The sequence below is a fragment of the Ceratotherium simum genome, chromosome 32 (assembly GCF_057802395.1).
Source record: "Ceratotherium simum simum isolate JZ-2026a chromosome 32, ASM5780239v1, whole genome shotgun sequence".
NCBI lineage: Eukaryota > Metazoa > Chordata > Mammalia > Perissodactyla > Rhinocerotidae > Ceratotherium > Ceratotherium simum.
The window spans coordinates 14,213,731-14,241,512 of NC_141931.1; the positions used below are offsets into that span (position 1 = coordinate 14,213,731).

At 38.5% G+C, this 27,782-nt stretch overlaps 1 protein-coding gene across 8 annotated transcripts in view; it reads left to right on the forward strand.

The window, feature by feature from the left end:
• NEBL (nebulette) overlaps positions 1-27,782 on the forward strand; it is a 337,317-nt gene that overhangs the window by 292,580 nt on the left and 16,955 nt on the right. For 5 of the 8 annotated variants that reach the window (XM_087420766.1, XM_087420765.1, XM_087420770.1 and 2 more), the window contains 8 exons: positions 1,478-1,582; positions 3,135-3,227; positions 6,147-6,239; positions 8,659-8,751; positions 10,048-10,140; positions 11,702-11,794; positions 13,018-13,122; positions 14,107-14,278. In XM_087420766.1, coding sequence (XP_087276892.1) covers positions 1,478-1,582; positions 3,135-3,227; positions 6,147-6,239; positions 8,659-8,751; positions 10,048-10,140; positions 11,702-11,794; positions 13,018-13,122; positions 14,107-14,278 — 847 coding nt within the window. Of the gene's footprint in view, positions 1-1,477; positions 1,583-3,134; positions 3,228-6,146; positions 6,240-8,658; positions 8,752-10,047; positions 10,141-11,701; positions 11,795-13,017; positions 13,123-14,106; positions 14,279-16,974; positions 17,068-18,295; positions 18,446-27,782 lie in introns of all 8 variants that reach the window. The other 3 variants (XM_004425308.3, XM_087420771.1, XM_004425309.3) reach the window with 3 other exon arrangements.

Consider the following 27,782-nt stretch of genomic DNA (forward strand, 5'->3'; position numbering starts at 1 on the left):
TGAACTTGGAGAAGTTGGCTAACTATATCAGCTGAACTAAAACCATAGATAAATACATACACTAGGCAAGTGGCCACTTGAGTCAGTGGAGAAGAGTTACTGTGTCAAGAATGCCAAGCTCAGGGCCGGCCCTGTGGCTTGGTGGTTAAGTGCGCGCGCTGCAATGCTGGTGGCCCGGGTTCGGATCCCGGGTGCGCATCGAGGCACCACTTCTCCGTCCATCCTGAGGCCGAGTCCCACATACAGCAACTAGAAGGATGTGCAGCTATGACATACAACTATCTACTGGGGCTTTGGGGGGAAAAAATTAAATAAATAAAATCTTTAAAAAAAAAAAGAATGCCAAGCTCATTCATTCATTCAGCAAATGCTTCCTGATCACCCATTTACATGCAAAATTAGACATGGTTTTGCCCTTGGGGAGTTACAGGCTAACCTAATAAATAATGATGCAAATATACTATTACAAATTATGATCTGTATTACCAGAAAGTAAAGGTATCAAGAGTGAAGACTTCAGATAGGAAGCGATGCCTGAGCTGTCAGAATTCCTGCTTTAACTTAACAGTGTTGATTTTTTGAGTGTGACATGAGGATGCATCTGATTTTAAGGAATTTTAGTTATTGTGGATACAATGGAATACTTAAGAGGATGTAATCATGCTGTGGTGCATTTCAACATGAACAATAATTACCTTTCCTAACAAACAGCAGTATGCCATATGGTAAACTTCATTGACTTTGGACCTGGAGGGCCTGGGTTTAAATCCTAGCTCTGACACTTCCTTGCAAATGCCTCAGTTTCCCCATCTGTAAGAGTGGATAAAATAATAGTGTCTGCTGTGAGATTGATTAAATGAGTTAATGTGTGTTAAGTATTCAGAACAATACCTGTTACACAGTAAGCACTATGTAAATACGGATACTAGTGGAAGGTATTGCCCAGGTTGTATCAGAGCTTGTAGTACATTTAGTAGAGAGAAAATTGAGAATTATATCTCAACTACAAAAATATTAGCACTTTTCCTTTAAGTAAATGTATCTTTATCTGAAGTAGGAGGCAAAGCATAAATCCAGAAGCATGAAAACAAGTAGGTATAGAGAGCCAGGTAACTTGCAGGAGCTGTGGGGCTACTTTGAGCAGAGACTGGGGCTGCTCCTGAAAGAGTGGTCTTTAACTTAGAAGTGGATAGAGCTCAAGCTCTCAGGAGCTTTGAATGGACTGGGGTGGGAACCATTGCCTGAGCGGAGGTGAGGCTGCTCCCCTGGACTGTTTGCTTTCTATGCCTACTACCTTTATTTTTACTGTTGCATCAACAACTGCTTTGAATCAGAAGACATAATTTACAGCCATGTGGTATAGTAGGGTTCGAAGGAATAGTATCATTTTTCTCTGTCTCTGTCTCTCTCATACATATGGATATTTGTGCGCGCACGTGCAGAGTTTCAGATCTATAATAGCTGTTCATGTTTTTAGAAAAAGTATAAAGATGAAGCAGAGAAGATGCTTTCTAACTATTCTCCTGTGGCAGATTCTCCTGAAATTCAGAGAATTAAGACAACTCAACAAAACGTCAGTGCGGTGAGTAGCCATTATTTCTCTTCAGTTGCCATCTTGAAGTTTTACTTTGCAAAGGAGGGCCTTTTTTCCTCATTGTCTGGATTTTTGCTGCGTTGCTTGAATTTCCTATCAAATGTATTATCTTTATTTCTTTAAGAAGAGTACCGAATGTTCTTACAAGTTCTAATTTAGCATGATTGTTTTAGAGTTACAAATTCAGGTTTTCTTCTTTGGCACAAGCTACAGTTATTTTTAACTGAATTTTAGAATTTTACTCAGGAACGAGGTCTTGATCGTCCACACAGATTTTACTTTGAAGATGAAAATATTCATGTGAAGTGATTTCCTTCATAGTCATTGATTATTTGCACTGATAATATGTCTAGGAATTCACTAGTTTATAATCAATTCCTAAACTTTTGTATTTTTATTTTGAGGAATAGGAAGTGTTGATTAAGAGGTTGGGTCTGTGCTTAATGGATATATGAACTTAAATTCTAAAATTAAAAATTGACCATGCAGCCAATATTTTAAAGTAGAATTAGCTCACTTAGTAGTTAAGCAAAGATCTCGTCAAAATATCAATTATATTAAGTCTGAGACTTCTGGAATATTTTCTACTTTCCAATAAATTGGCAAGCTCTAACCCTCAGGGTGTGCGGGTCAGGTACCTCTAAGTCTTCATGTCTGGCTGTGCTAAGAAATGGAAAAGTCTTGCTGGAAGGGAGGATCAGAGAAAAAGGCTGTTTTGGCCCTTATCTCCTGTGATTTCATGGTACTCCAGATTTCTAGGTCTTGGAGGAAAACATCTCTCATATGGTATTCTCCCAACCCCCACTAGGGCCCACTGGATTACCAAACATCAAGAGAGGGATGCCTTTCTTATAATTATTCTATTTTTCTATTCTATATTCTATATATATAATTATTCTATTCTATTTTTCTATAATTATTCTATTTTTCTTTAGAGCACTCTGTTTTTTGTTTGTTTTGTGTTTGAAAGGGGTGGCTGTTGGTCGGGGTGGAGAGACATGGGGAAAGGTTAATGAATAAGTGGAAGAAAAGGAAAGTAGACTGAATTACTGTTGATGTTGATGATAGAGCTAATATTTTCTTTGAAGAGAACAAGAGCATCTTTGTGTTTGGAGAACAGCACTTGCTTAAAATTTCATGCTGTTTTTGAATTAAATGATAACTGCTTAGTGAGCTTTTATCATACGCACTTTGATTTTTCTCAAATACACATTTGACATATATTTATATTTGAAGAAGGAAACTCGTTTGCTGATTTATATTCTTAGAGCAAATAACCTGCAGCTACCTAAGGTATCATGCATGCCCTAGAACAGGGGTTAGAGGGTTCCTTGTAAGATTATGGTATATGAAGCCACAATTGGACATTTATTCTCGTCATGGATTATTTAATTGATTAATATAATGTTCGTACTCATAAATAGAAGGTGTGTTCACATTACTTTAAAACCTGGAAAATTGTCTCTCTTTTATATGAATCGGATCTAGGACTTGAATTCTAATAAGCTTATACTTATTCTTTTCCTCTCTCATAATAAAGGTATTTTATAAAAAAGAAGTCGGAGCTGGTATAGCAGTAAAAGATACTCCAGAGATTGAACGAGTGAAGAAAAATCAGCAGAATATTAGTTCAGTGAGTTCTCTTTAGCGTTAATTATCCGTTCCAAAAGCAAACGTAAGCTGGGTAAACAGTTTTGGGTCTTTACTAAACTGGCTGCCTTTTTCTTTTATTCTTTACTTTGTTGAAATGCTATTTCATCAAATATCAAAGGTCTAACTTTCAGAGGGAAAACTGTAGCCTTGTTCCCCTTGAACATAAAGCACTGTTTTATCTTGACATATCATAGTACATAAGAGATAGATCACTTTAATAGTACAGTAATGAAATCTGGGATTAGGTTTCATGCTTTTGAACAGAATTTTAACTGTATTAAATTTTTCAGAGAAAGGATAAGTTTCAGTACCTCTCCATGACTTGGAGGAAAGACATTTTACCCTGATGGAATGATTAAAGGCCCTAGGACGGTTATTTGGTGGCTTAAGAGAAGATTTCAAAGGCCCCATTTCCCTTCTACTTCTTCCAGCTTCCAACAAAGAAAAACATACACCTTCACTATAATTCATAAAATAACTTAGCCTCCAGTTCCCTTTGAGCTCGGGGGAAGGGTAGAGGAGGTGCTTAATGTTATGGGTAAACCCTTCTCCATTCAATGCTCGATGCTGACAATGGATAATTGCTATTCTTACCAATAGGTATTCTTCCATGTAAATTTAGTATATTTAATTTCTTGTGGAGGAAATCAAAAGGGTTCTTTCCTTAAATCCCCTTCCCCAACCTTTCTCTTCTCCTTTACCTTTGGAGGCAGAGCCTTTCTTTAAGTAATCCAAGTTGAACTGCCTTGACTAGTCTCATCTGTCAGGAACTCTGATAGTCCCATGGCATGCTAGAATATAAGTGTGTGCTGGCATTTGTGGAGAAATAGTAGGAGAGATAAGGTAATGCTGCAGTAAAACATATTTCAAAATGAATTTATGCATAATCTGCGTAATACCAGTACAATAAAGTCTCTGTAGCATGAATGAAGCTATCTCCTAAAGGAAGCATAAGGAGAAGGACCTTATGATGAGAGTGTATAAACGTGTTCTGATCCACCATGGTGGGAGCTTGTGTCAGGCAATACTCGGGTCTGGTAGAGAAATTAGTTTGGCAGAGAAGTGTAAAATGTTTATTTCCTTCACTTTCAAATGATAATATTTGAAATGTACCCATCAATGTACTGGGATATAATGTTATAAATGTTCTGTAGTGTGCAATTCTATTGCATGCAGTGAAATGACTGTGCCATTTTGATTAGTTTAGAGTTATATGAAAAACAAAAATGTTCCTCTTTAATCATGTTTAGCTTCTCATCCGAGGAAAATCACACCAAGTAGTACAGTATATCATTTCTTCTTCCAGCATCCTACTGCCTCTTCTTGCAAACAATAAATGCATAGTTCTGTATCTCTATGAGGCTGGGCCATAAACTCCTGCTTAGTATTCAAATGGAAAGTTGCCCTTTCAAGATTAGCTAGATCTGTCAAACCGAGATATGATTCTCTAACATTTAAAGATCTCGACATTTTCCACCTCCAGAGTACAAGCCTTTTAGCTATTAGCTTGCTCTCAGAACTATTTTTGAATCTTATTTAGAGGTAGCCTCTCACAGTGTACTCTCAATTTAACTGTTTGGGATCTGCTCTGATGTTGGCATTGTTACGCATATGAAATCCACAAATACTAAGACATGGATGATCTCTGAGATATTTAGGAACTTTTTCTTAATGACTGTCAGCATAGATTTAGCCTTAATCATTTTAAACATTACCAAGTAATTTCTAAAACGTGTTTTGTACAGATTTAAGTCTTTGCTAAATTTCTACATGTGCCCCTTAAGTCTAGCCTGTGTTTCCATTCATATGAATATATATGTGTGTCCTTTTTCTGGAATCCAATCTTCCATGAATTTTAGACGTATTAAAATACCACCTGATTCAATGGCATCACTAAGCCTTTCATAAGTTTATTTATTTTTATTTGTTCTTGCTGAGGAAGATTTGCCCTGAGCTAACATCTACTGCCAGCCTTCCTCTTTTTGACATGAGCTGCCACCACAGCATGGCCACTGACAGATGATCAATGTAGGTCCACACCCTGGAACTGAACCCGGGCTGCTGAAGTGGAGCGTGCCAAATAACCACTAGGCCACCAGGGCTGGCCCACATTTCATAGGTTTAAAGAGCTGTTTCTTGTCCCCTGCCTGAGTGCTGGCATTCCCATTGTTGGGTTGATCTTCCTCTAAATAGATTTGAAAGAGGAGCTTTTGAATGAAGTGGATGCCAGGATATAGACGGACTTTTACGTAGAGTGATTGTGTGGAAAGAAGATACTTCCTGACTTTCTGCTACTGGCCCTTCTGTGGGGTTCAAGACACCGTGGCCTCTGCTTTTGGCACATTTCCCTCCACCTCCCCCTTTTTCTTCTTTTATTGTGGCCACTTAATTTTTTTCCTTATTCTGGATTATTTGTGTGCTCTCAGTCAGAGAAGCAGTGTTCCAAGACTCTGTAGCTAACTCACTTGGACTTTTGCCTTTAAACACATGGTAGATTTTAATTAACATATTAATAAATAAAAACTGGTTTTCAGATAGAAAGTAATAAATTACATATTATATTATTAAAGATAATTTCCAGGATGTTTTTGTGCATCCTAATGCACAAAATTTATTTTCCTAATGATAAAATTTATTTTCATAAGCAACATTTGCTTCTTTTAATTAAAAAACTCCTTCAATGATGGATAGGTGAAGAGATATGGGTTTATTTGCACTTTAGGATGAAGGAATCCTGAAAGCATCAGATAAAATAAAAATTTGTGTTCCCATTGAAGGAAAAATTAATGTTGGAATTTAAAAATTCAATTATGCAATAGTTAACAAATGAAGAATTCTTAACTGTTTTTTAAGCCTTGTGTTGAATAAAACTCACATTACTTTTTTATAAATTATGCAGGTGAAATACAAAGAAGAGATGAAATGTGCGACAGCCATATCTGATCCTCCAGAGCTAAAGAGAATTAAAGAAAACCAGAAGAACATCAGCAATGTGTGATCATATTTCTTTAAGTATTGTTTTCTATTTTATTAGATGGCTATAATATAAATGAGGGCATGGAGCTTGGACAGGTGAAAGAAATCCCATTACAATGGATACCGTTAGGAGGGCCAGCTCCTGAAAGGCAGAGATAAGGTCTCACACATCTTCATGTTGGGCGAGCAGTGCACTTAGTGTGTGCATTTGTTTATTAAAGAACATGTTTTTGAATGCCTATGCTGCTCTTGTTCTTGGAGGAATTCAAAGATGAATGAGATACACTCTAAGGTTAGGGGCTGTGAGTGTTCTCCAAGTCTCTAGGAGAAACAGACCTAGGAATAAATAACCATCATGCATTGTTTTGAAGTACTAGAACAATAATTAATATTTGTTGCGTGTTTACTTTGCTTTTTGAGTACTTTACATGTAGTATCTCATTTAATAATGAATAATAATTCCTCTTGCAAAGTGCTGTGAAAGTTCAAGAAGGAAGGCTATGTCAGTGAGAGAGGGGAAAACCCTCAGAGAAAGAGTAACTTTTGAGTTAGATCTTAAAGAATCGAGTTAGATCTGGGGTGGATTTTGTAAGGAGGGGCCTTCTTGGCAGATCAAACTGAATGTGTTCAGGATCCAAGGCCTGTTCGAGGAGGGGAAAGTTTAGTGTGATGAGTTCTTGGCGTGAAAGGTGGCAGGAGAGCCTGGTGGAGAGAGAAATTGTTATTCAGGTCATGAGGAGGCAGTTGGGAGTCCCACAGTGTCCCTAAAGTGTGGTTCGTATACCAGCTGATATCCAAGATTACGTTAAGAGGCCTGCCAATGATCAGGCCTTGCCTTAGTGATTCAATTGTTTTAATGTGTACCTTTCTTTAAAAGAAGGGTTACTGGTTTTCAATTTATTGTAGAAACATAACGCTCCCTTAAAATAACTTTATTTGAAAATAATAGCAAGTTAATTTAATGAAACAATACTGTAAATCACAGCACAGGTGGTATCTGGCATGGCATATGGGAAGTGGTGAGCAGCTGGTGGGAATTTAGGCAACACTGGAGTAGTGGGGAAGAACGTGGACCCTGGACTATTGGTTTGATCCTAGTTCCAGATCTTACTTGCTGTGTAATCTTCATGAGCCACCAACATCTCCAAGCCTCGATTTCCTCATCTATAAAACAGGGACTAGAATATTAAGTGAGATATTGCCTGTAAAGCACTTAGCATGTCTGTGAATGGATGGATGCAAGACATGAAGAGTCTCCGTATCAAATTTATGTCCCCAAACTTACATCCACTAGAAATCAGCTACAACGGTTTCTCTACATCAATAATGCTGTTCAAGAAATTCTTCCCCTCTGAGCTCTACCCAGAGTAACTTTTCCTTGTGTCCTGCCATCAAGAGAGATTACACTGGACCTTTCCTCACTTTAACTGAGACAGTTATCCCAGACACAAGAATCTGCTCAAACTCTCAAACTATTTACCACGGCACAGAGAAACTCGCACATCGTGGAAAGAGGTCACACCGAAGCGGCCTGTCCCTTTGTCATTTATCTTCCAGGCTTATCAAGCTTCTCTACACTTGGATGTTCACTGCTGAGAGTGGGCATCTCAAGTCCATTTTATCTGCCAGCCCTGTAGGCCTTGTGATTTCTTGCCAAAAAAGGTTCCTTAACGCTAAATTTAAACTCTAAAAAATCATTGACTGTCCCTGTGGTGTTCCTTACAATGGGATTTTAACCTCTAGTTTTACTTTTGCCTGTCAAAATTCATTTGGCGGACATGCCATCCTGTTTCTCTGTGTCGGATGCTCATTTGTTTCCTGGGGTGTTGTGGAATTGCTGGGAAAACTGACCACAAACGATGGGGTCTTATCCCCCCAGCTGAGTAGGGGCACCTCTATGCAGTAGGTCAGGGAAATTTCCATACTGTTTGGTCAGAGAGCAGGCTTCCCATATTGGACCTTTGTCAAGAAGGAAACTACGAGGTTCAGAGTTTCTTTATATGGTGTCAGTTTGTCACTGAGGTGTAAGCATAGGACTGGTGGGGCCTTCCTTTCTAATGATGAGTGCAGAATTATTCTTTTTAAATATAAAATGGTAATCTGATAAATGTTGCTCTAGTTCTTTAAAAAAATGAATTCACAGAAAAGATCATCTATTATTACTGATAAGATCGAACTCAGAGAGGCTACCAATAAATGAGACAATTTGAAGAATAATAACTAAAAGTGAATTCAAAACATTTGGACCAGAAAAAGCTTAGTCTGGGATCAATATGATGAAGTCTATTAGCAATGCATATTTCATTATCAGATCCTAGTGAAGATTTTAACTAATGAATGCTCTGTAGCCATATGGCATTTCTTTTCATCTGTTCCGGTGTATTGGTGCACATTTCCTTCCCATAACCCCACACTGTCTTGCACTTTGTCCCCAGCTCCAGTATAAAGAGCAGTGCCCCAGGGCAACCCCACTAAGCATAACACCGGAGATAGAGAGAGTGAGGAGAAACCAGGAGCAGCTGAGTACGGCAAGTGGTTTCGGTGTTCTCTTATATTTTATCAAATATTGCATGTTTTTGTTCTTCACAATACTCTCTGAAAAGCTTGAAACCTGCTACATATTTGGATGTTCCTTTTCACATAGTGAAGGCCATGAACTGTGACCCTACCCTGTGAGCCCAGGAAATTTGGGACTGTGTTGCTATAATTTAGCCATGTTTGTTTATTCAAGTAATCTTCATTGAGCCGGATATTATCCTGGTCACTGGTACACCAAGATGGAGAAGACCCAGTTCCTATTCTCATGGACCTCATAGTTTAGGTGCTAAATCTCTACAACTACATCTAGGTAAGGACCTGGAGAGTAGTGGGTCTGTTGTCAATCAGAGAAAAAAAATGTCTATTGGAATAGGGCAAAAGAAGACCTGGCTTGACTGGAGTTCAAAGACATAATGTCAGAGTAGAAAACCTTATAAATAAAACAGAAGACATTATTCAATCATTCAATAATCTAAAGCTAAGAAAGCAATGATAGTTAACAATCATGAGGCACCTCTACTGTGGTGCTAAATGCTTTATGTGGACCCGTGAGGTCAGCACGATTCATTTCTCTGGTTTGTAGGTCTGGGACACTGAGTCTTGGGGAGGTCAGAGGACATGCTGGGCACCCACGGTTTGTAAGGACAGAGCTGGGATTTGAACCCAGGCCCCCCGAATTCAGAAATCTCTTTCAAAGGTCCCCCACAATGGTCATTTTTCCCATTTTTTGACCCTTTTATGGAACTTTTACCAATATAAACAATAGCCTTCTTCTTCCAAAACAGGTAATTTTGAAAGACTTTAAAATTAAGAGTGGGTTCTTCCAGGTGGAGAAGAAAATCAGGCTGAACATTGCTTTGTCCCTGGAGGGTGGTGGGAATGAGGGATCTTGAGCTTTTTTTGAAGGTAGAAGCCCAGGGTCAGAAAGAGAGTCAGTGGCCTTCCAGGCTGCCATGGCGACCTCGCTGTAGTTCTCTGTAAGGAGTTCGTTCCAACGTTTCTCCCTTACATTTCCATTACTTTTAGTCATGGAATTTGCAGTTAGTTTTGGTATTGCACAGCAAAGGACTTATTAAAAAATCATTTTTAAGAAGCACAACCAACGCTTTGTCTGGCTAAGTTGGATGAATCAGAATCCAGGTGTAAATGTGAACCAGAAGGTGGACGCATATCCACTGTGGAAAAAAAGGTGTAAAAAGATAGGGTTAATTTTGAGGCTCATCCTCTCTGGTGTTTGGGTGGAGACCATTCTGCTTTCTATTAAAATTCTTATTTATCCTCCACAGGTAAAATACAAAGGAGAGATGAAACAGGCAACCCCAATTTCTGATCCACCAGAGCTGAAGAGAGTTAAAGAGAACCAGAAGAACATCAGCAATGTGTGACCTCCTTAGTAACTTTTTCCTTGTGACAGCAAACGTATTGTCAACATGTCAGTGAGGGATTGTGTTTACAAAATTTTCATGACCTTGAGTTGATATTCTGCTCTGAATTGACCACCAATTTATTTGAAAGGTTTCAGGGTCTTAGGTATTATGGGTACAGCCAGGTGTTCCCTGCTCCAGGGTCCCTGGGTGACAGCCAGTACTATTTTGCCGCAGGTTATTGTGTGTCCCTCTTATCTTGTCTTCAGGCTGTTAGTTGCTGTGGTTCCCCAGAGGGACATAGCTGTAGCTTCTGGCATCTTGGCTCTTCAAATAAGCTTTCCCACTCCCTTTCCTGCCTGTATATTTCTTGTTTTTCAGCCTGTCCAATCCTCTCCCAGCTATTAGTACTTTATTTTTGGACAGTGTCTAGGGAGAAATTATAAAGTGTGCATAGCCGAATAGGTCACGTGGGACAGGCCCATTTTAGGGGCATTTGGTAAGGGGCTGTCAGTTTTTACTCAGACACCATCTCCCGGCTGCTCTGATTCCCTTCTGTTTATGTAATCTGCGGATGGAGTTCACCCAGAGAATCCTTTTTCGAAGTCATTAACATACAGATTGGGTTCTTAGGAAGAGGAAATTTGGACATCTGTTTGGTTCAATGAAATCTTTTATTCTTCAGGACTTTAAAGTCGTTTGACCAGATTATAAAGCAAACGCAGTTATTGTTTGGCACTTTTCCTAGTAACTATATTTTGGAGAAGTAGATGCTCATCTTTTCCCCACTATATTTAGCATCACACTTGATGTGACTCCATTACTCTGAAAAAGGAACATGGTTACTGAGAAGGAGGAACGTAGTAGTGGGAAGCACACCGGCCTTTTTGTGGATGACTATGGTCACCTATTTAGGCATCCTTTCAAAAGTTCTGCATGGTTAATTGTTAAGAAACTACAAGAGTATAGTACAATTCTATATGGGTAGGAGTGCCTTTAAGTGATATCCATGAAGACATTTCTTATCATATTCCTTTGTGATGAAATGCTCATCACAGCTTTACTGAGGATAGGCCCATATATTTGAGTCTATTCACAGTGATTTGGACACATAATCCCTGCTATGGGATGTATTAGAATAGATTGAGGGGCCGGCCTGGTGGCATAGCGGTTAAGTTCATGTATTCTGCTTCAGCGGCCCGGGGTTTGCCAGTTTGGATCCTGGCCGTGGACCTACTCACGGCTCATCAAGCCATGCTGAGGCGGCATCCCATATAGAAGAACTACAACTCTACAACTATGCTACACAACTATATACTGAGGCTTTGGGGAGAAAAAGGAAAAAAAAGAGGAAGATTGGCAACAGATGTTAGTGCAGGGCCAATCTTCCTCAAAAAAAAAAAAAAGAACAGATTGATTTAAGAGGCAAGCATTTTACAGAAGACTAGACCTCTGATAGCATCCTCTTTTTTCATAGTGTCCTTTCCTTAGCTAGCTCCTTAAAGTAAATATTTTGTGATTCTTATTTGGTTGAATTGATTCACAGTACTCTATTTTTTGTTCTCTGAAATGATAGGTTTATTATAAAGGTCAGCTGGGAAGAGCCACGGCTTTAAGTGTAACTCCTGAAATGGAAAGAGTAAAGAAGAATCAAGAAAATATTAGTTCGGCAAGTGGTTTTATCCATTTTGGGCTCTCACAGAGGATGTGTCCCTTATTATTTACTTGCAGTCCTGTTTTTTCTTGTGAAAATAAAATCTATTTTCAAGAAACATTTGTGATCTATGCAGTAAATACACATGTCATTTCAGATGACTTCCAAAAGCTGCCACTGTATAAATTTACATTATCCTGCAACCCTTCATTGATATTTCCAGATGTGACTGACAGTTACATTTAAAGTTTACTTTTAAACTATATTATGTTCATTTAAACAATGATTCATGTTATTTTAGCCAGTGTCTTTGAAAGTGGTAAAGTCTTTGATGCGTAAGTTAAATAGTTGTCATTTTACAGATGGATTCCATTGAATGTGGATTGTTAAATGTTCTCTGCAAAACAAAATAAGAAATGAGTCATTACTCCAAAGTAAGGACTTAGAGGAAAAAAATCTTTTAATACATTTAATATAGAAATCATTTTCTCATTAACATCCCAGGGTGCACATCAGTGTCTTATTTGGATAGTATGCTTTCTCTTAGTGAATATCAGGGCTTCAGTTCTGAACTGCACATATGCCCTTAGGTCTGCAATGATTGCTGTCCTAATCTTATAATCGGCTTCACAAATAGTGTGCTGATGGGCAGCTGTCAAGAAGAGCTGTATGCCTGGGGATTGGCATTTAGGTTTTACCGTTGATACATCTCTATTGGCATTTCTGTCCAGAGATGCTGACTGTAGTCAACATAAATTACCTTTAAGCTGTGGCTGCTTAAAAGGAACCAGCCCCATTGTTTCTTATCTTCTATGGAGGGGAAAAATAGAAGGAAATAGAGGGAAGTTCGGTATGCATTCTTCAACAGTGTTATGGCGGCAAATGGAGAAATGTAGAAATAGAAAAATAAATATAGGTTCCATTTAATTTTGGACTTTCCTTGTTTAATTTAAGTATGATAACCAGTTTTACTGCCTATATCATTAGTGGATATTGGTCACTCTCACACTTTCAGATGATACTTTTAGGTCATTTTTGCTATAGCCTTTAAAGGAGACCTTTGACAGTAAAATTTTAGATTGTTATTGTAGAACTAAACACAATTCACTGAACAAGTTACCCGGGACATAATTCAGAAAATGTTGTATGTGTTTCATTCATTTGGGAAACTTGAAAAAGCTATGTAATGGTTTTTATTATAATTGTCTTATTATAAGTATGTTCTGTTTACTTTGCAGGTAAAATATACCCAGGACCATAAACAGATGAAAGGTAGACCAAGTCTGATTTTAGATACACCTGCTCTGAGACATGTCAAAGAAGCACAAAATCATATTTCAATGGTAGGGTACAACCAGATCATTCTCATGACTAAAACATACTAAGGAATGGCATCACGCGGTGTACCGACGGCGTTAGTTCACCATTAATCTGGATGACTAACAAAGCATGGAGATGCGATGGGCCATCCTTTTGGGGGGACTTTGTAATCACACTGAAATGTAATGGAAACATTTAGTCTAATAAAGTAATTTTTCTCAATGGTTTTTTTGGGCGTGATTTTATTTCTAACGTGACTACTATAAATGCATTTTGTGAAAGACATTTGCCTGGACTTCTTTTCAATTAATTTTAAGGTGGAGCTTGGTGTGTTTGCATGTTACAAAGAATATTTAAAAAGTATGTTTTTTAAAACAGTTTCATGAGATATAATTTATATACCATAAAGTTGAAATACCATTTAGAGTGTACAATTCAGTAGTTTCTGATGTAATTTATAGAGTTGTACAATCATCACCCTAATCCAATTTCAGAGCACTGAAAGTGTATGTTTTAAAGTATATGCAAGTTTTTGTAATTATATACAAAAAATTGTATATATAATTATTTGTAACTCTCAATCTAATTTTAAATAATACCGTTTTCTTGAATAATTGTGTAGAAATTGCTTATCATTTCATTGCATATTAAAGGTTAAGAAATAGGAAATTAATTTGTAGCTGTTAGTACATTTGAGGAAGTAACCAGGATTAAAAAAATATATCTTTTAAAACTTCTTACTGATATACAGGTTTATGTAAAATTTAAGAGAGCTGCTAACCGTAATGACGAAAAACATTGTGAAAATATCAGCACTTGATTTCTGATGCTAGGAAGCTGAAGTTTCAGACATTATTTTTGGAATAATTGGAAAAGATGCATATAAGTAGAAAATAATCTAGATCCAGCTGGCACAGTGACAGCTGTCATTATATCAAAACTTTGTGAGCTACGTAACAATCAGACCATTTCAGTTTGGGTTAATATTGTTTTTCCTTTTTTTTCAGGTAAAATATCATGAAGATTTTGAAAAGACCAAGGGAAGAGGCTTTACTCCTGTCGTGGATGACCCTGTGACAGAGCGAGTGAGGAAGAACACCCAGATTGTCAGTGATGCAGCCTATAAAGGTGTCCATCCTCACATCGTGGAGATGGACAGGAGACCTGGGATCATTGTTGGTAAGCTGATGGTCCTTCTCAGCAGGTCTGCACAGTCAAAAAGATCATGCTTGCCATAGCTTTAGAATTAGCCTCCTTATTCATCGGACTCCTCAAATATTGGACGTGGTGCCCAATTGAAAATGGACCACAGCCAGTGTCATTGTTTGCACCATGTTGAATGGGCTTCATGGCGTTTGCAAGGTATTGTTGCAAATCTTTTCGATTATTGGAATGTCTACAGAGAATGTCTGTCTTTAATAATTTTCTGGTCTTAAGAATGTTCCTACTTGTTAAAGAAGCAGCCCAAATATCAGACACAGGTGATAACAATGGTTGGACAATTATTTTGTTTCCTTTAGTTTGTATACTTGATCAATATATTGTACTGCAGATATCGTCTGCATGGGTGACAGAAATAACAGAAATAATCCCAGTTAGGTCCTTTTATCACACATAAACATGCCAGAGAGATTCTATGATACTCTATAATGTGAATAGCTTATATTTTTTTGACTATTATTTCTGAACTGGGATAATCAAGAGCTGTCTGAAAATGCCATAAATCAGCGAGGGAGGAACGTTCTCTTCCTCCTGTTCCTTCTAGTGAGTCAGAAGAAATCCTAGGAACATAGTGTTGAATGGTGGCTGAGACAGCAAGATCATAGCAAAGTTTAAGGTGGGGCTAGAAAGGAAAGTTATTGATTTTTCAGTATATATCAACAAACCATACTTCTAAATGACTATTGTCTTCTTCAGAGTAGTTAGCCTCTGAATTTTTGTAGCTAGTCCAATTATATAGCTCAAATCATATTTTTGGTAACATGCCTCTCAGTAATCTCAGTGTTAGATTATCTTCATCTTCAAAGGTAAAAGCTTGTTTTTTGGAAGTAGCGAAAGGCCATTTAGAGGTGAGTTGGGGAGGAAAGTGTATCTTTGACAGGGTAATGTCTTAGTGTGAAACAAGGGTACTGAAGTCATGGCACTAAGTTACTTGGATGATTACTAAAGTGACTCCGGAAGTATTTTCCAAAGAGGGATTCCAGACATATTTGCAGGCAGTTGATAGCTTTGCTGATCTTCCCAAGTTGATTGCTTAAAAGGATCACATTAAGTTGGATGGATGAGTTGTGTGTGATGTCTTCAACTCAAGTTACACAGAATTAGAGAGTTTCATTGCTGTGTATTAACATCTCATAAGGGCTAGTGCACAGGGTCTGATTCATCCCACGAGGGTGCAAATGCTGAAGTCTGTGCAGCTTGCCCCAGGGTCCTACCCAAATCAGGGGCCAGGAATGATGGTGAGATCCTTGCTAGAAACTGTGAGATTCTCTAGACTTGGAGCTCTCACAATTCAGTACTCATTACCTTTGAGAGAGAAATTATTATTTTTTAAAAAATATAAGATATATAACTCTAAATTATTCACTTCCTGGGCCATCCAGAAGTCAGTTTGTCTCTTCTTATTGGGGGAAACTGTTTTTCGTTGAGGACTTGCCTATGCAACCACAAAATGAAGTACATTCAACAAGCATTAAACTTCTGTGCCAGGCGTGCAAATACTGGTTTAGAGAATTTCTGAGTAATTCAGACTAAGCCAATTTCTACTGCTTCTATTTTGGTTATAGGCTCTGCTACTTACTAGTTGTGTAACCTTGGCCAAACTAACTCAATCTCTTTCAGCCTCAGTTTCCTCATCTATAAAATAGGGATACTATAGTACCTACTTTTATATATTATGAAGCTTAAATGAGTTGTATCATAACTGAGAGTCTGCTGGCGTATGGTAAGCGCTACATATATTAATTAAAAACAGACAGCAGATCTCTGGTTCCAGTTTACTAATTAATTGCTTTTACTCAAGCTCCGTTTCTACCACATGTCTGCAAGTAGGTTTTTGTTTTCCTTTTGTTGATACAGCACTATATAGATCATTTTAGGACCTGATAACCATTAGTTGGAGAGACTAATGAATCCGAAAGTTATTAGATTTGGATTTTGCCTCCAGCTAAAATAAGAGAATCAGTTGGCTTGCACAGTCTGATTACTGACTCATCTGTGGTCCATTTACTGGACCAATCTGTGGTCCACTGAGAGTAGGAAGCTGCTCCTTGTTCCTCTTTCCATCCCTCCTCATTCCTTGCTCGGTGCCTTGCCTTATTGCTCTTTTCTAAAACAACGTGTCTTATGTGGGTTAGCTTGCATCTCCCAGCTCAGAATGAGAACTGGGTTTGCCACTTGCCTACATTTCAAACATTTGTTTCTGTTATAGGGAGAGAAGTTTTTGTTTGCTTTGCTTTGTTTTCTCAGACAAAAACCTCTCAGTCGTTTCCTATGAATTACCCACGTGTCCTTAATGAGGAGTTTTAAGCAAACATTTTCCCTGTTTCAGCGTGTGGAGAGCACGAGTGATCGCGGTTCAGGGGTGCGGGGAGTTGTCTGGTGTGCACGTGTGGTGGGTGAGGAGTCACAGGCTACGTGGAAGGTCAATGAAGCGTAAACCAGGCCACCTAAATGTGATCATAAAGTTTTCTTAACAAATCCTTGGGAACGTTAAGATTCCCTCGTTCTTCTTTGAGGTCTGTAGCACAGTGGGTTGGCTTCTTAAATGTTTGCTTTTTACATATGTCCTTTTCTAGACTTTCGCTGACTCTCTTTGGTGCTGACTGTTTAAAAAATTCATTCTTTATTTGTTGATTTCTTCCTTTTGGTAAAAGACCTCAAAGTTTGGCGCACAGATCCTGGCTCCATCTTCGACATTGATCCCCTGGAAGACAATATTCAGTCTAGAAGTCTACATATGCTCTCTGGTATTGCTTACGTTTTGAGTTTCTCTCCATTTATGTGGTTTTGTCCTGAAAGTGAAGCTACTCTGAGCTGTACAGGTTCATTGTGCCAACAGTGTAATGTCAGTTTTAAAGTTGAGGATTCAAAAAACCAAAAAAAGTGCTATGCTGCTTTAGAATACCATTAATCATTTATGAAAACAAAAGTTGCAAAAGGGCTTTTTAATATAGCCCAGATTAGTTTGTTCTAGATTCATTTTAAAAAAGGCATCTAGAGCTTACTTATCTGCTTTATATTAGTGAATATGATTTTATTGGTTTTCTGGGCTTAAAAATGCAGTTAGTTGGATTGCACTAAAGTGCTAAGACATAAAGATTTGTTTCGTGAGAAACATGGTTCCAACATTTTAAAGGTAGATTTAAAGAATTATATATAAAATAGTGGAGAGGTTTTCTATAGAGCATCTAAATGTCTTAAAATAAATAGACTTCCAAGTATCCTTAAAATTTCTCTGAGTTTTTATGTAAGGCAAAATTTATAGTTTACATAGGAAGTTTATTTGATTTTTAACTTAGACTGAATGTTTATAATTAAAAGCAAAAACAGAATGGTTTGGGCATTTGGGTGTAGTGATGGCATGAGTTGACATTTCAGCCTTTCAGACTGTGTTTAGCAAACTGGAGCTTGGACAGTTGTGCAATTATTTTAAACAATGTAAGTGGATATATCATTTAGGTCTGGCTCTGCTCCGTGCTTTCAACTCTCGATGTAATTGTTGACGTTAATAAAATTGAATGCCCCAGGCAAAGTAGGGATTCTAATACTTTTATAGTCAATTTGATCCACATAATCAGGCAAACCGTGTCATTTAATTTTCTAAAAATAAAGAAAAGGCAACAGATACTATATGCTTGGCGATACTTGAAAACAATTATTTATAACCAGATGTTATGTTTGGTAGAAATTTATTACTTTGCCAATGTTTTCTTAGTTCTTGTCAATTTCCCATCCTCCATCTCTCCTTTAAAATCTAGATTAAAAAAATGAGTATAAATGATTTTTAAGTCATTTATATAGTGGATGCAATGTATGCAGAAGTTTGGCAATAGGTGAATTTATAATAGCTGAGCTTGTGTATTATTATTGAATAGGGATTATTTTTCTTTCTTGTTAAACTTTTAAGTAATTTTTTGTTTCTTCTGCTCTTCAAGTCACTTAGTCACAAGTATAAATATTTTCCCTCCGATCCAGAAAAGGCGAGTCACTATAGGAGACACCGGTCTCGATCTCATTCGAGCAGTACTTTTGGTACAGGTCTGGGAGATGACAAATCAGAAATATCCGAGATTTACCCTAGCTTTTCCTGCTGCAGTGAGGCAACAAGACCGTCTGATGAAGGAGGTATCCAACACGAACCACTCTCAAAGCAAAGTCATTTTTTAAAAATGTATCACAAGCGTGTCTTTAACCCATTCTCCACCTTTGCACAAACATTTAGCCTGGTGTATTTGAAAATTTTACATTATGTGTAGAAAGTTGAGTCTTTTTTTCTTAAACTACTAATTTGCATTTTTGCATGTTTGTTTTCCCATCTTACTTCACTTGTTTCACTGCAAATGGGATCTTTAATGACAAAAAGGTCTTGGGATCTGCTGCGTGATCTGTTTCCACAGGAGTTGTGTGTGATGGATATATGCAGCTAGAGTGGAAACCTGAGTTCTGTGGGGTTTGTGTCTGACTTCCATTAAGGAAAATCAGTCTTACAGTTACATTTGAGTGGCTAAGAGGTTGCCCTGAATTTGTGTGTATTTAGATATTGATATACATTTGCAGACCGAGTTAGATCTTGCCAAAAAGAAATTGGGTTTGATCCTTGTGATGTGAGATTTTTTTTAAAAAAATGGAAGATACTGTTGATTGTTAATCATCATCTTTGTATTTTATATAACCATCCTTTTCCTCTACCTTCTCCTTTTTTCTACATCCAAGCTGATGGATTAGGTCTAGAACTTTTAGTTGAGATTGTTTTGGATGTTAAACTAATCTTGCTGATAAAGCTGTTATGAAAGGTTAAGAATAAGGTGCAGCCCCCGCCACCTCCGGCCCTGCCACTACAATTGCATTTCAGTGCAGTGGAGAGGGCAGAAGACTGAAGCATGTAAGAACAAAAGCAATACTGAATTTCCTTTTCAACCACAAAGGTCGTATTGCTGAAATCCCCAAGGTAGGAAATTTTGATGTTGAGCAACCTAACATCTCGGTGGAAAAAGTAATGTGACTAAGGACCTGATGAAACTATGAAAGCTCTTGTAATTGTATAATTGTTTTTTGCATTCATTAAAATAAAATGCTTGTGAGAATAAAATCACTTATATTCTATACATCTTAGATTATATATTCAGACTGGCCTAACTTGGTAGAAAGTTGTTTTTTTTTTTTAATTATAGCTTTATTGAGGTATAATTGACATATAAAATTGTAAGATATTTAAAGTGTGCCTTGTGATGATTTGATATACATATACATTGTGAAAGGTTTAGTTAGGTAATGAACATATACATTGTAAAAGGATTAGTTAGTTCATGAACTAACTAACCCATCTAGTTAATGAACACATCCATTGTTACCACACAAAATTGGGGTTCTCTTGCCTGATGCTCATAAAGAGCCAGTTATTACGGCATCAGCTTTTGAGAAAAGAAAAAAGCTTTATTGCAAGATTGATCTGCAAGGAGACAGGAGGCAACACTCTCAAATCTGTCTCCCCCATCCAGGGCTTGGGGCAAAATTTATGGGATAAAGGGCAGGGTGGTCTGAAGTGCAGAGATGGATGATTGGAGGTAAGGAAAAGTGAGGTAATTGATGATCTGTGCAAGCCTAGTCAAGCTTCCGGCTCTTCATAGGATGCATGTTCTCCAAATATCGGTGTTGGTATGATCTCAGGGTGGAGTTTTCAGCCCCTTGATGTCAAAAGGGTCACTTACTGGTCATTTGCACAGGCCTGGTTGATGGGTTGGTGGTCTCAACCAGCCTGTACTGGACAAGGGGTCCTTTCTCAGTTCCTGGAAAACCACTCTTAATTACTCTGTTGATAAGATGGGGTCAGTTGAACTGGTTCTGGAGGGCCCATGGTTACACCTTCACCTTGCATATTTATCTTTCTTTTGGTAAGAACATTTAAGTTCTACTCTCTTTGGAAATTTCAATTCTACAATACAGTGTTGTCAACCATAGTCACCATGTTATACATTAGATCCTCAGACCTTATTCATCTTATAACTGAAAGTTTGTACCCTTTTACCAACCTTTCCCTATCCATATCCTCCCCAGCCCCTGGTAACCACTTTTCTACTCTCTGTTTCTATGAGTTTGATGTTGTTGTTTTTTTTTAGATCCCACCCTGGTAGATAGTTTTTAAAGATCTCCTTTCTCTGTGGTTCTAGTGAAATGTTTGCCAACTAATTTTGTTCTCTTGTAGGTAAGATAGACATGAGGGAACTCCCCTTTCTGTGTCTGGTTCTCTAACAAAGCGTTCAGTAACTTCTTGAGATTTTTTTATTTTGGATTTGGCGTTATTGATTTCTCCATTCAGTGTCCCCTGTGGTTCTCAAGGTACACAATAATGTTGATGCTTAATGAGATAAATAAAACCCAAAACAAATACAAAAATAAATTTCGATCAACCTTATTTAACTTTCCTCAGTCCAGCGTTGGAGTTGGTGTCTCTCCCAAATGCAGTGTACCTTAGAGTCTTTGCTTCAGCAGTGACCTTTTTACTTCGTGTCTGTACACACCAACACAGCGTTCATTCATTTATTCACCAAATGTTTATTGATTGTTCTTTGTACACCAGCCAAGAGCTCGGATCTGGCAGTGCATATAGCAGTGAGCCAAAGAGACATGCATCTGCTCCAAGGGCTTAGAGTCTGAGGGGACCCTGACATGAAGCAGATACTTACCCAAGTAATATATAATTACGAACAGAGTAAGTGCTGTGAAGGGAGGGCATGGGGCAACAAGATGTATAACAGGGGAATTCCATCTGGCCTTGATGTCAGGGAAGGAAGATTTGAGCTGAGATGTTAATGCTAAATGCTAGTTAACTAGGCCAAGGGAGCTTTGGGAGAAAAAATGTTTCTGATGGAACAGAGCACTGAAATGGTGTGTCAATGAGACATTCAAATGGAGGCATCAAATAGGCAGTTAGAGTTCAGAGGGGAAGGCTGCAGTGGAGATGAACGTGGAAGTCATCCTCTGTGTCGATGATAAGGTCTTGAATGAATCTCTGCAGAGAAGGAGAATTCGGAGACCCCTCCTGAAGATTTCTCGGCTCCCTCTGCACCAACAGATGAAGTCCAGGTTTGCTTGTCTCCAATTCCATTCTCTCCTCCAAGGCTGCATTGTAAAAACCCTCTGCTGTTGGTTCAGCTCTTTTTCCTCTTCTCAAGCCACAGCTCCTTCTGTTTTCTAATTATTTCTAACAAGAGGACCCTATACTATGCCAAATTGAATGAGAAAATATCTCCATTGAAAGAAAGTGTGTGTGTGTATATATATATATGTATACACTTGCATTTCTATTAGAATTTGAGTAAGAGTAACACATGGTTAAGAGGGAATAATTACACTATTTAAAATGGAGAATTTCAGACTGCGTGGAAGGTGGTGGGAGATTTTTGGCGGGAAGGGAGGGGTCTCGGTAACTCAGATAATGCCTTGTAAGAAAAGCTGACTCTTTGGAGGCATTTATAAACTTCTGTCATTCTCAGTTTCCTGTTACGAGGCCAAGATGCCCTGTCTTTAGTGACATTTCCTAATTTGGAAAATAGATATTGAAGTGTGAAGCAAAAGTAAAGATGTACCAATAAGTTTTATCACAAACACAAGGGATGGTTTACCCACAAGATATCTGAAAAGATTTTAGGATACTTGGGAGTATTCTAATTTCATTTATTTTAAGTGAAGCAAGGCACATTCTATCACTTGGCACCTTATGTCTGTATTCAAATGATTAGTGATGTATCAGACCTGATATTCCTCAAACCATCTCCCCACTCCCCACGCCCCTCGCCCCCCAATTCTGCCAGGCTTTCGGGCTTCCCACTTGCTACGTGGCAGTTGGCAACTTTCTAGGGTCTGAAGTCAAACCCTTGGGAGTCATCCTGCATGCTTGTCGTTTACTCACACCCCACATCCAATGCGTTAACGAATCTTGTCAGCTGTGCCAGGAAAAATGTACCCAGAATCTGACTGCTTGTGCCCACCTCCGCCCTCACTGCTCGTCACCACTGCCGCCTTCTCTCCCTGAGCTCAGCGCAGAAGCTTCCTGACTGCTCTTGCCACTCCACATTGCCAACCCTCTGCCTTGGTCTGTTCTCCACCGGGCAGCGAGAAGGATCTTTTTGAAACATAATCAGATCCTGTCACTCTTCTGCTACCGTTTCATTCTGAATATATCCCAAATCCTCACCATCACCTCTAAGGTCCTCATCCGATCGGGGCCCCGGCTGCCGCCCTGCCCTGAGCTCATTTGCTGCCGTTCTCCATACACTCGTCCACTCCGGCCGTCCTGGTCTTCCTGCTTTACACAAAGCTTCCAAGAAAGCCCCCACCCTGGGCCTTTGTGCTTACTGTTCCTCCTGCCTGGAGTCCTCCCCCTCCCACCTTGCCCAGATATTTGCTTTCTTAGCCACATTTTTCTTCATGTTTCTGCTCAGATGTCACTTTCTCAGAGAGACCCTCTCCAACCACCAGAGATAAAATAGCACCTTCCAGTACTTTCTGTCCCTTTTACTCTGCTTTTTTTGGTTCATCAGCTCTCAACACCCCCGCTCTTAATACCACTGCGCTATTATATATTTATTTATTTGCTTGTCTGTCTCTGCCTCCCTATGATGGAAGCCCCCCAAGAACAGGGATATAGGCTGTTTGTTACCACTCTATCTCCAGCTCTTAGAATAAGCACTCTGCAAATACTGGTGAATGAATGAAATGGCCAGATTAATATTTTAAAAACTAGACCCATATATATAAATATATGTAAGTGTAATTTTTTTTTATATATAAGATTCTACTGTGGAAGGCTTTCAAGGAAATTCTTCCATTTTTGTTTTGATATGTTTCAATGACATTAAAGCATAGCTGAAAATAAAACCTAAAGTGGAAACATTCCCAGGGTTTTTTTTTTTTTTGCTGGTAGGGAAGGGAAGCAGTGATATCCATGCCTTTTAGGTTGCTTTGAAATTTAGGGGCCCCTTTGAAATGTGTACTATGTGGGCCCCAGTAAGGAAGTGCTGACTGACTCCATGGAAGAGGGGAACTTTTATGGTGATGACAGCTGTTTGATGAAAACCCTTAGTGTCTTTAGCAGTAACAGTTAATCATATGCATTTGTTTAAATACCATTCTAGACACTGAAAAGAATTTTAGAACAATACTTGTTCGTGTTAGATGAAGAAAAAAGAAAATGTTCATGTGTGTTTAGAAATGCCATTTTTTCTTCCAGATTTTGTTGATTCCTTTAAATTTAGATTAGGCTTTTATATGATGAAATGTGTTCTCTCCCGGAGAGGTGTCTTTCATATTGGGTTGTCTCCCTGCTGTTGAGGTGGCGTATGTGGCGGTGTGGCAGCGCGCTGGACAGGGTGCTGTGCAACAGGACGAGATGGTGAACTTTGCTTCAGCTCTCTCACTACCTAGTCTGGGTTCTTGGCAGGTCATCTGGCCTTAATGGGCTCAGATTCCACGTCTGCAACAAGAAGGAGGTAGAACAAGGAGCTTTCTGAGATATTTTACATTTCCTAAGCCAAGGGCCATAAATTTCAATAGACTCTATTTTTTTTCTTTCTCTTCCTTCTCTGTATGAGAATGTATTTATGTCCTGAAGGTGATCTGTTTTACTTTGTGAATTAAGTGGCTGGGCAGTTATGAGAGTTGTAGTTTTTGGGTCCTTCTGAATCAGAGGAAATTCTGATTGTTAGGACAAAGGGTTAGATAATCAGCTCATTTCCTTGAGGCACAAGTACAATGTTTTCCTCATTCACATTTGGTTTTCATGAGCATTAACATAGAAGCCTTCTCCTTTAAGTTTTTATCGTTGTTTTAGTTGTGTGTTTTTCATGATATTTTCCCATCTTGCTTTGATTGCGGAATATTTTCATTTTCTTATGTGATTATTCTGGTCTTCCTTTACTTTTCAGTGTGCTTTCCAAGGTATTAAGTTACCAAAGGGTTTTCATTTTACATCTCTACTGTGTTACTTTGATTCAATAAAGGAGGCTTTTATTTAAACTTCATCTAATTTTGTTTTGATTCTTGAATAGTATTATTTGAAATTATCTTTATTGCCTTTTGGTATTAGATTAGGTTAATTTATTTTCGTTTGACACACTTCCTTGAGTGGAAATAGTCCTGATGGTTTCTGCTTATTTCACTGCGAGGTTTTCTTTGATCTTTGTGTTTGTTTTTTGTTCACTTGCCTGCAACATATATTTTCCTGCTGGTTTTAATTTGTATTTCTTTGCTTTTCCTTGACTTACAGTGTCTGCATTGCTAGTATTATTATGCTTTTGCCATCTCAGTGTTTACCCTTCTCAGTTTGAACTTGTGTTCAGTTTTGCTTCAAGTATTTTATGTATTTCTGTTTTCCTCTGGAGCATACAGGACATGGGAGTGTGATGGCGAAGGAAAAAAGCAGATGCACTTTTCAAAAGAGAAATCCTCAGGGTTCCAACCTCGTGAACTTTCCGTTTTGCTGTGAAAGAATCTTATTGAGATAACCTAGTCCTGCCTTCGCTGAGGGAAAACCAGTTTCTGAATTCTGTGACCACCCCAGCTAGGCTGTGCTTATAGCACTCCATCCCATGTAATATGTCCTCAAAAGAGGTTAGGTTGCAAGAGATGCTTTAGAACATTCTGGAACTTTCAGTATCTTGTCTGTAGGCATACCAAGAGGGCAGTGCACCAATTAAGTAGCCAATTGCCCTGATGTTTTATAGGCACCCATAACTCCATCTGTTCATTCACCAAACATTTATCTAGTATCTCCCATATGTGTGAGATGCTGGGAACATAAATATAAAATGTACAGTTATTGTCTTCAAAGAACTCAGATTCTAGTGGGTGAACCAGATACATAAACCAACTGTACTCAGGAAGGCATTATGATGGAGTAATGCATAACGTTAGAATTAGCCGGGCAGAGAAATGGGAAAGGAGTGTTTTAGGCAGTAAAGTAGCATATGAGAGAACATAGAGCCCGTTGGAAACTTGGTGTGTTTTGGCACATCTGGAGCCGGGGGGCCGTGTGTGTCTAGGAGACGGCTGAAGAAGAGGAAGTCCAGTACCAGAGTGAGGACAGTGCTGCGCCACAGTCTTTCAGAGACAGGGTTCAACTGAACATAATTTCAGGGCACTTGCCTTGGGCTTTATCCTGCAGGAGCGTTAGAGGCTATTTAGAGAACCAGTTACCTAGACTAGCAGGTAACTGAATCTCTGCCTTGGAGGTTTAATCCACTCAGGGAGCTTGTCTGAGAATCCAGTCTGCACTGGATGATTTAGATTCTCACCAAGAGAATTGACTACTTGGGCATCAAACGACCAGAAGGCCTTCTTAGAAGTCCTCTAGAGGGGCTGACGGTGTAGAGACAGCATTGTGGACCTTTATTTCAAACACCACAACTTCTCTTATTGTTGACATTTGTCATTAATGTAGAAGAGCAGAAATACCAACTCTAATGACTCCCAGACTCCAGACAAAATAGCCAACTGCTAGATGTTTAATAGGCATCTCAAATCTTATGTTGGAAGGCAAAATCTAATTTCCTTTCTTCCCCCACCAAACAAACACACACACACTTGTTCTTCTCTTTGTTCACCTTCTCAGCTGATGAGATGATCATTCATTCACCCTAATACTCAGGCAAAAACCATGACATCGTCCTTATCACCTTTCTTCCTCTCACACTTCACATCTAGTCCTTCTGTATGCCTGTTAGCTCTATCATCAAAATATATCTGTCCCAAATCCGGCCACTTCTCACCATTTCTACTGCACCCTGAGCTAATCTCCTTTGTATCTCCTTGAGATTGCAGAAAAAGGTTCCTGGTCTTTGTAATTCCATTCTTGCCCCCTTCGGTCTGGCCTCCACCCAGCTGCTAGTGATCCTTTAAAAACCTGCACCTGATCTCATTATATCCTTGCCCAAACTCCAGTGGCTTCCGATCACACTTAGACTAAAAACCAAGGTCTACTGTCTACAAAGCGTTGCATCGTCTGGTCCTCGATCATGTCTCTGATTTCATCTTCTATCAGCCTCCTTGCTCCAGCCACACAGATGTCCTCGCTGTTTTAGCACGCCAGGTGTTCTCCCACCTTGAGCTTTTACAATTTTAATTTTTAATTTCCTTGTGTTTTTGTGTTTTGTTTTGTTTGTGTTTGGTAAAAACACTTAAGATGGGAATTATCCTCTTAACATATTTTAAAGGGCACAATATATTATTGACTACAGGTACTATGTTGTACAGCAGATCTCTAGAACTCATTCATCTTGCAAAACTGAAACTTTATACCCGTTGAGCAACAACTCCCCATTTCCCTCTCCCCTGGCAACCACCATTCTGTTCTCTGCTCTATGAGCTTGACTATTTTAGATGCCTTGTATAAGTGGAATCATACATTATTTGCCCTTCTGTGACTAGCTTATTTCACTTAGCATAAAGCCCTCTAGGTTCAACCATGTTGTCGCAAATAGTAGGATTTCCTTCTTTTTTATGGCTGAATGATATTCCATTGTATGTATATAACACATTTTCTTTATCCATTCACCTGTCGATGAATGGCTATCGTGAATAGTGCCACAACGAACAAGGGGCCACAGACACCTCTTCAAGGTCAAGGAAATGCAGATCAAAACCACAATGAGATATCACCTCACATCTGTTAGGATGGCTATTATCAAAGCAAAAACAAAAGCAAAAAAAAGATAACAAGTGTTGGTGAGGATGTGGAGAAATTGGAACCCTTATACGTGTTAGTGGAGGTCGTAGAGTGGTGTAGCCATTATGGAAAACAGTATAGAGGTTCCTCAAAAAATTAAAAATAGAATTACAATATGATCCAGCAATCCTACTTCTGGGTATATATTCATAACTCTTTTTACTACCTGACATTTTATTATGTATTCATTAGTTTATTTGTATAGTGTCTATGTCTCCCCAGAATATAAACTCTATTAGAACAGAATCTTTCTGCGTGCTTTGTTCTCTATTCTGTTAAGTAGCACGTAGAACAGTACCTGTGTTATAGTAGACACTCAATAAACATTGTTGACTATATAAATATATTGAAATTAAATTTGATCTGAAATGTAAAGAAACAGCTTTGCTACGTGTATTAAATCACTAAAACTTGGCATTAGTCTTTAATTTATTAGTGTCTACTTAAAGCTAAGTTGACTTGAGAGTAATTGTACAATAATAATCCTTATTATAATTTTTTTAAAAAGCAGTAATATAAGGTGTATCGCTGGACTGTAACATCATAACCTATGTTAATTACAAAGTCTGAGTCAGCTAATGTCCTTTTATAACCAAGAAATCAGTAAATTATTTCTACATTAACACATCTGTTCTCATATAAATACTTCTCATCTCAGCATTGTGTTTACTTTACTTATGACATCTGTCCTCAGTAGGGACTTGATGAAGTAGAAGTGCCCATCAGAATTCTGAAATTCAT